The sequence below is a fragment of the Atta colombica genome, unplaced genomic scaffold, assembly GCF_001594045.1.
Source record: "Atta colombica isolate Treedump-2 unplaced genomic scaffold, Acol1.0 scaffold1, whole genome shotgun sequence".
In the NCBI taxonomy this organism is placed as follows: Eukaryota; Metazoa; Arthropoda; class Insecta; order Hymenoptera; family Formicidae; genus Atta; species Atta colombica.
The window spans coordinates 2,835,149-2,842,512 of record NW_017259183.1 but is presented as its reverse complement, the minus strand read 5'-3'; the positions used below and the strand labels follow the sequence as shown (position 1 = coordinate 2,842,512).

The following is a 7,364-nucleotide window of genomic DNA, read 5'->3' as shown; positions in this document are numbered from 1 at the left end:
ATATATTAATTTATATATCTGCGAGAAGCAAATAAATAAATCTCTAGATACAATATCCTACAATTTCACCAAAGTTGTGATTCTGTTTAATTTGGCACGCAACAATCACGTTCTTGTTCATTCATACGTACACCGCGTTCAGTACAGACTATCAGGTGAATTTTCAATACTAACAATAAGTCGTAATAAATGATTCAATTCTAAGTTGAAAAGAAATTCGTTTTCTTGAGCGAGGCGCAGTAACGATAAAACCTGGCTCGAGACAATAAAGGCAGCCAGGAATAATGGAGGTAGATAGACAAAGGTAGAGAAAAATGATGAAAAAAGAAAGAGATTAAAAGAAAAAAATCACGTTTCCTATATGCAAACCGACGTATGAATGACAATTCTATTCTATATCGTAATGCTGTTCTACTCAAATGTCTACGGAAAAAGAGAGATAGAGAGAGAGAGCACTACCGTTTACTCTATGAAAACATTTCGGGCTTCCAGAACGTGCGAAATTTTCTTTCTTATCGTTCAATCTTTATGTTCAAATCTTTGTAATACCGACAACGACGCGGAGCGGATTCGCAAAGTGTAAGTTGCACATTTATGATAAACATCACACAATATTCACAATACAATATACAAATTCCCTTGCATTCCTTGAGACTTGTATCACGTTGTAGAGAGGGAAAACTCAGAAACTTGCAGCGACAGGGCGCAATATGAAAGATGATATGAGAAAAGAATATAGAGATAGAGTATATAGCTAAAAGAAAAATAAATTCATATACATAAAACAGCGTGCACGCACGCGAGAGAAGATAGAGAAAAAAAGAGAGAAATAAAAGGGTTAGATGATGGAAGATGGAACAAAAATAAAGATTTTCAAATGAGGAAAAAAGGCGAGATAAGTAAAATGCTGAAGGGACCGATCATGCGAATTCTTCACAACGACGTTCATCTATGTTTCGTGGACGTCTCAGCAACCCATATACACCTCAAGCCAGTGGCAAACCAGGACAGATGACGACTGCAGCGAGGAATTATAAAACGATGGGAAATTGAGCTCAAGGAAATTAAAACTATAGAGATACTAAGTATTAGAGAGTTAGATATGTAAAGAAAGAGAGAGGGGGAGAGAGAGAGAGAGAGAAAGAGAAAGAGAGACAGAGAGAGATACAGAGAGACTTTTACAATGCGATTGGCTTACCTTAGATGTAACGAAACAATACTAATACGACCGTCATGGGATCGTCATGATGGAAGCGCCTGTGACCGTTAATATAAAAGAAAGAGAAAATTCTTTGAAAAGGAAAAATTCACGATTGCCCGTCTTGTAATTAAATCGTCTCACTTTTGATGAAAAAAATTGAAAAAAAAAAGAGAATACATATTGAAACATATATTATAAGAGTTTATTTTTTTCGTAAAATAATAGTATAATTACCATAACAATACAATTCTTTCAGAATTTTATAAAAATTCCGAAAAGGTCAACGACAAATCATAGACGAGCAAGCGTCGCTTAACCAAACTCAATCCAGCTTATTGTTAGAGCGAGTATAGGATATACGAATAGAGAGAAGAACAGACTGAAAATAAAGCTCGCGTGTCTCCCAGCGACCAAACACACCTTAGAGCATTGCATATGCGTTGATCTGCGTGTACCATATCCCTTATTAAGGTTATTACCTTATTCACGTTTTGTCCTAGCGTGTCCGACTCGACAATGAGCGATAAGCTTGGCAAATTAATCCCTACATCGCGTGAATTTTATCAAATGACCTTGGCAATGACCAAAATAGTTGAAGTATTTTAAAAAGGGGAAAAAAAAGCAAATTTTTATTTTGCATAGAGTATTTGTAAAGACAAAACTCAAAAGATAACGAATATCATTCAGTAAAATTAATATCTAGCGTGTAAAACGAAAGTAAAAAGAAATTAAGGAAAGTACATTATTTATATATGAGGAATCAATTTGCCCGCGAATCGTTGTTACTTCTCAGTTTACAATTCCTGTCGTACGTAGGTATCGAACGACAACGAGTAAGAGACGTATAGCAATATATGCATGTGCTTTCCCGCATCAAACTTTCTGTCGTATATAATAGAAGATAGAACGCACTAACTACTAAAGTCATCAATCGAAAAACGAAATATGTAGCCAATAGAGTGAGAGAGCGATCGCCGTGTGATTGAATTTCCGAAGCTTTACCCGATTTTCAAAAAATCTTAAAAAAGCTTAAACAATTACTTGAGAAATTCACTTTAAGAAAGTTAGCAAGTTTTATCGAGATTTTGAAACATGTTTAAACTAAGCTCATCAATCGGGAAAATACCTCGAAAATACACTGTATCATCACCGATGACTCTTTCGAATTACAGACATTCTGTAGCTTGTCAATATTCATTGTTGATGTGTTACCTTTCATTAACTAGCTTGTCAGTGAAGGGGTTTCGTGGTTGTCGCTTCATAATATCGCTCTCTGCCTCCTCGTAGGCTAGCGAGATGGCGGGTACCTGACGTCACATTATCAAAGAGCTCAGTAATAACGCCACAATTAAATAACAAGAATGTCTTCGGATGATGTTGAAGTAAGAATGTTGTCGCGTCGTTCATTTTATTAAAAATTTATTATTAATCTCTTTCTATACAATCTGATATCAAAATCAATCTTAAGAAGATTACAATCGAATCGATATCGACAGCATTCTTATGCACAATGAAGCATAGAGAATAAACAAAAGATAATCAACTGAAAAATAAAAAAACTAAATTGATTAAGAAATTGATTCTGAAAGGAATCAAGGAAGTTTAGAGGAAATTTGCGATATCTCGCGTGAATAAATAGTAAGCAGCTTATCTCGCAGAGATAAAGTTCCTGAAAAGAAACTTTGATCTACCTCTCGTTGCGATAAATATCTATTTCTATTCAAATGCAAATTTGTTGTTTATATTTTGGTGTATTTTGTTTAATTAAAAAAAAATTTGTTAATCCCTGTAAGATAATTTATCTAAATTATGCTTTTGTTTTTTTACTCAAGCTCCATCAGCGCAATTAATCTAAAAGGAAGGAAAAAATATTCAAGGATTAATCGATGAGAATAGCAGGTTGCTGATCACCACCTTGACTGGTTCAAATGCATCGTAATCTATAAAAAAAGAAGATCGTCGAACAAATTTTCGAGGAACTGTTGAACAATCATCGTATGAGTAGTAGTTCCAAACATATCATGCTGGTACCTATCAATTAATTATAAGTGTCAAAGATTGATGGTATCTTTAAGAAACAGTTGTACCTTCATGACTCCATATAAAAGTTATTATATGATGGAAGACACGAGTGCTGAAATAATTCAATTAGCCAATAAAAAGGAAATCGAGTAGCAACTTTGGAAAAGTTTTAGAGAATGAAATACGAACATTTCTTCCGAATATTGTTACTCGATCAGAGTCATCGTTTTCATGTAGTATTTCATGACTCACCATGTCAGTTCCTAAATCGATGCAAAGAATGGTGACGGTACCCAACGGCAAAGGGATATCGCAGAGAATGAATGCCAAGAAAGGTGAAATTTCGGGTATATTCGAGGTCAGGGTGTAGGCGATGGATTTCTTTAGGTTGTCAAAGATCAAACGACCCTCTTCCACGCCTGTTACAATCGAAGCAAAGTTGTCATCCAGTAAAATCATATCGGCTGCTTGCTTGGAGACGTCCGAACCAGCAATGCCCATAGCGACACCAATGTCGGCTTTTTTCAGAGCAGGCGAATCGTTCACACCGTCGCCTAAATAAATTAAACACACACAAATAAATTTATACACACACACCTTTCAATCATAAACAATTATTATATCACTATTAATATAATTCTCATATCAAAAATAAATTAGTGTATCGAGTTTCAATCCAATCAAAAAAAATTCTAGGAAGCTTTTAATTTTAGCTGAATATTTTCTTCGTAATACTAAGCAAAAATTCATATTAATTTTCCTTCGAGCAACTTACCAGTTACAGCGACAATCGCACCCATTCGCTGGCAGCCTTCGACGATGATGAGCTTCTGCTGAGGCGAGGTACGGGCGAACACAATTTCGGTGTGGTACCTGAGAATCTCGTCCAATTGGTCGGAGTTCAGTTCCCTGAGTTCAGTTCCGTGAATGACCGCGGCTTTAGCCTCGCGAGGATTTACTTCGGATACCGGGATATTTAATCGTTGCGCAATGTCCTCGACGGTTTCATTACCTAAAAAGAAAAATGGCAATAAAATTGAAAAAAAATAGATGAAATAAATGAAAAAAGATTAATACTTTGCTGTTTATAAAAAAATTTAAATGAGAATAATAATACGATTATTAATAGCGAATAATTATCCTATGCATTTTAATTAAAATTACGCTATCGCCAATCAACAAGTTGAACATGTGTTACTATATTATCATAATTTTTACAACGCAAAGTATTATCCTCAGTATTATCCTCCAATAAAACTACCCCAAGTTCCGTGTACAAATGAGATCGTTGTAAATCTTAAGTGCGATTTATATATTATCTGAAGTTACATCTCATTAAGAGATTAAACTCATAAAAGCATCATAATCGAGATGGGCGAACAAAGCTTCGGAGATCTCGCGGTTGCAGTATCTAATCTCGAACGTCATCCGACAATCGTTAATGTGATAATAAAATTGGCACATATATACGTGCAAAAATATATACCTTCAGAGATGATGCCGACGGATTTGGCAATGGCTTTGGCAGTGATCGGATGGTCACCGGTAACCATGATGACCTTGATGCCGGCGGAACGGCACTTGGCGACTGCGTCGGGCACCGCGGCCCGAGGCGGATCAATCATAGACATCAGGCCTACGAAGCGGAGTCCGTCGACTGGGAAATTGGGGTCGTCGGCATTGAATTTGAAGCCAACCGGGAACTTGTCGGACGGCAGTGTATAATCACAGAAGCCGAGCACTCGTTCACCGAGTCCGCCCAATTCCAAGTACGCGTTATTGAACGCCTCCTTCATTTCTTCGTCGAGAACCTACGATATGAAAAGTTTAAATATTGAAAAAAGATATAGGTAGATAGATAATTTATTAGATAAGTTACCTTTTCTTTGCCACCAATAAATATGGTCGAGCACCTGTCCAGTATTCTCTCGGGAGCACCCTTCATCACCAAGAGATGTCTAGGATCGTTGGGATCGTCTGATTCGTGTATGGATACCTGATATTTATTAGTAGAATTGAAGGGAATCTCGCAGACTTTCTTGTTGCGTTTCCTAATGCCCATGACATCGCCTAATGCCAATTCCATACACTTGAGCAATGCAGCCTCAGAAGCGTCACCGTTAACTTCTCGCTTCAGAATCGGTTCACCATCCTGGCCCGGCTTAAACTCGGCACGATTGCATAGGGTCGCAATCTTCGCCAACGCCTTAAATCCCGGACTAGTGCGGTCATACTGCAAGCCAGACTGATCTTCTGTGGTATCGGCATCGATAATCTGATTGTCGAACCACATGTGCGCCACCGTCATACGATTTTGCGTGAGGGTTCCAGTTTTGTCCGAGCAGATGGTCGAAGTCGAGCCCAAAGTTTCCACAGCCTCGAGATTCTTCACCAGGCAGTTCTTCGAGGCCATTCGCTTGGCGGTCAGAGTGAGGCACACGGTCACAGTAGCGAGAAGACCCTCCGGTACGTTCGCCACAATAATACCGATTAGGAAGATGACGGCGTCAAGCCAGTGATAACCCAGAATGAAGGCTATGATAAAGAATGTGACGCCGAGGAAGACAGCGACACCGGTAATGAGGTGTATAAAGTGATGAATCTCTTTGGCGATCGGTGTCTCACCGGTATCTAAGCCGGACGCGAGACCTGCGATCCTTCCCATCACCGTCTGATCGCCGCAACAGATCACCACGCCTTTGGCCGTGCCTTCTACCGCATTCGTCGAGAAGAACGCGAGATTTTTCGTTTCGAGCGGGTTCTCATTCGTGAACTCGGGCGATCTCGATTGCGGTTCGGATTCGCCCGTTAGCGAGCTGTTGTCCACCTTAAATCCACGGGCCTCAATAATCCTGATGTCGGCCGGTATCCGGTCGCCGAATTTAACCTCGACGACGTCGCCCAACACGAGATCCTCCGCCCGTAGGGTAAGTTTCTCACCCTCCCGGATTACGGTGGCGAATTGCGGCACCATATTCTTGAACGACTCCATAATCTTGCTTGACTTGCTCTCCTGGTAGTACGAGAATATACCCGTGACTATTACGACCGCCGCGAGGACGATACCCAGGTAGAGATTGTCGTCGTTCGGGTCCTCGCTGGTCGAGGCCTGGATCGAGTACGCGATGAAGCAGAGAATCGCACCGATCCACAGTAGGAGGGCAAAACCGCCGAACAAGTTCTTGCAGAACTTTACCCATTCCGGAGTCTGCTTCGGCGGCGTCAGGGCGTTCGGCCCGTCTCTTTCCAGGTTCTCCTTCGCTTTCGCGTGGCTGAGGCCCTATTATTATATTTATATAAATATCAGTAATTAATACATCTCTTTCCATTTGATTTATCAATCATTTAACATTGGTCAACGCTGTCAACTAATTTCCATTTTAATATCTTTCCATTTGTATTTTATTCCACTTTTGCAAAAGAGAAACTATCGGTAATATTTTTATTTCGTAGTGGCGCGGCGATCGCATGTCAATGTCGATCGATGCACTATACAATCTCGAATCAAAATCTATTTCTTCGAAAAATTATCATCCCTCATCACATGATGTTACTTACGTTTTCGGGGTGCGACTGAAATCTTTGATACAGTTCCTCGGGTGAGACTTTATGGAAGTCAATGTCCAACTCTTGCTTCAGGTCATCTAGATTGTCCCCCCTCCGCTTTGGATTCTTCCGCCGCGACTGTTAACGGGAACAGACAGAGAGAAAAAGAGTGTTATCAAAAGATGTTTTCTGATAATATCTTCCCTGTACATCGACGATGTGTACACAACCTTAATACAACTATAAAGCGATTACAAAGTATATTACTGCGACGCGTTAATTATCAAGATACTCTGATAACTGACAACAAAGTAGAAAAGAAGTAGAAGATTATCAAAGCGTGTCGGATTACAAGAATCTGAAAAGAGATTGAAAACCCAGCGACGAGTGAGAATAGCCTTTGTAGTAGAACAAATCGATTGCAATATCATCGAAAAGCGAGATGAACCGAGCTGTATTGGTATCTAGCCATAAGATGAGATAGAATTGCATTACATTAAAATGATAGGAATGTTTTGAAATCATGTAATGTCAGCGAAGGTAATTGATAAATAACTAACTTCCAGTGTGAAATGACGAAATTATAAAATAATGT

At 39.2% G+C, this 7,364-nt stretch overlaps 1 protein-coding gene across 5 annotated transcripts in view; it reads right to left on the bottom strand.

Annotated features, from left to right (window-relative positions):
• The window catches only part of LOC108694149 (sodium/potassium-transporting ATPase subunit alpha), a 65,693-nt gene that overhangs the window by 7,091 nt on the left and 51,238 nt on the right, over window positions 1-7,364 (bottom strand). For 4 of the 5 annotated variants that reach the window (XM_018203459.1, XM_018203484.1, XM_018203475.1 and 1 more), the window contains 6 exons: window positions 6,782-6,907; window positions 5,103-6,503; window positions 4,710-5,034; window positions 3,999-4,235; window positions 3,476-3,777; window positions 2,414-2,508 (listed from right to left, as the gene is read on the bottom strand). In XM_018203459.1, coding sequence (XP_018058948.1) covers window positions 2,414-2,508; window positions 3,476-3,777; window positions 3,999-4,235; window positions 4,710-5,034; window positions 5,103-6,503; window positions 6,782-6,907 — 2,486 coding nt within the window. The remainder of the gene's footprint in view (window positions 1-2,413; window positions 2,509-3,475; window positions 3,778-3,998; window positions 4,236-4,709; window positions 5,035-5,102; window positions 6,504-6,781; window positions 6,908-7,364) is intronic. The other variant, XM_018203467.1, reaches the window with a different exon arrangement.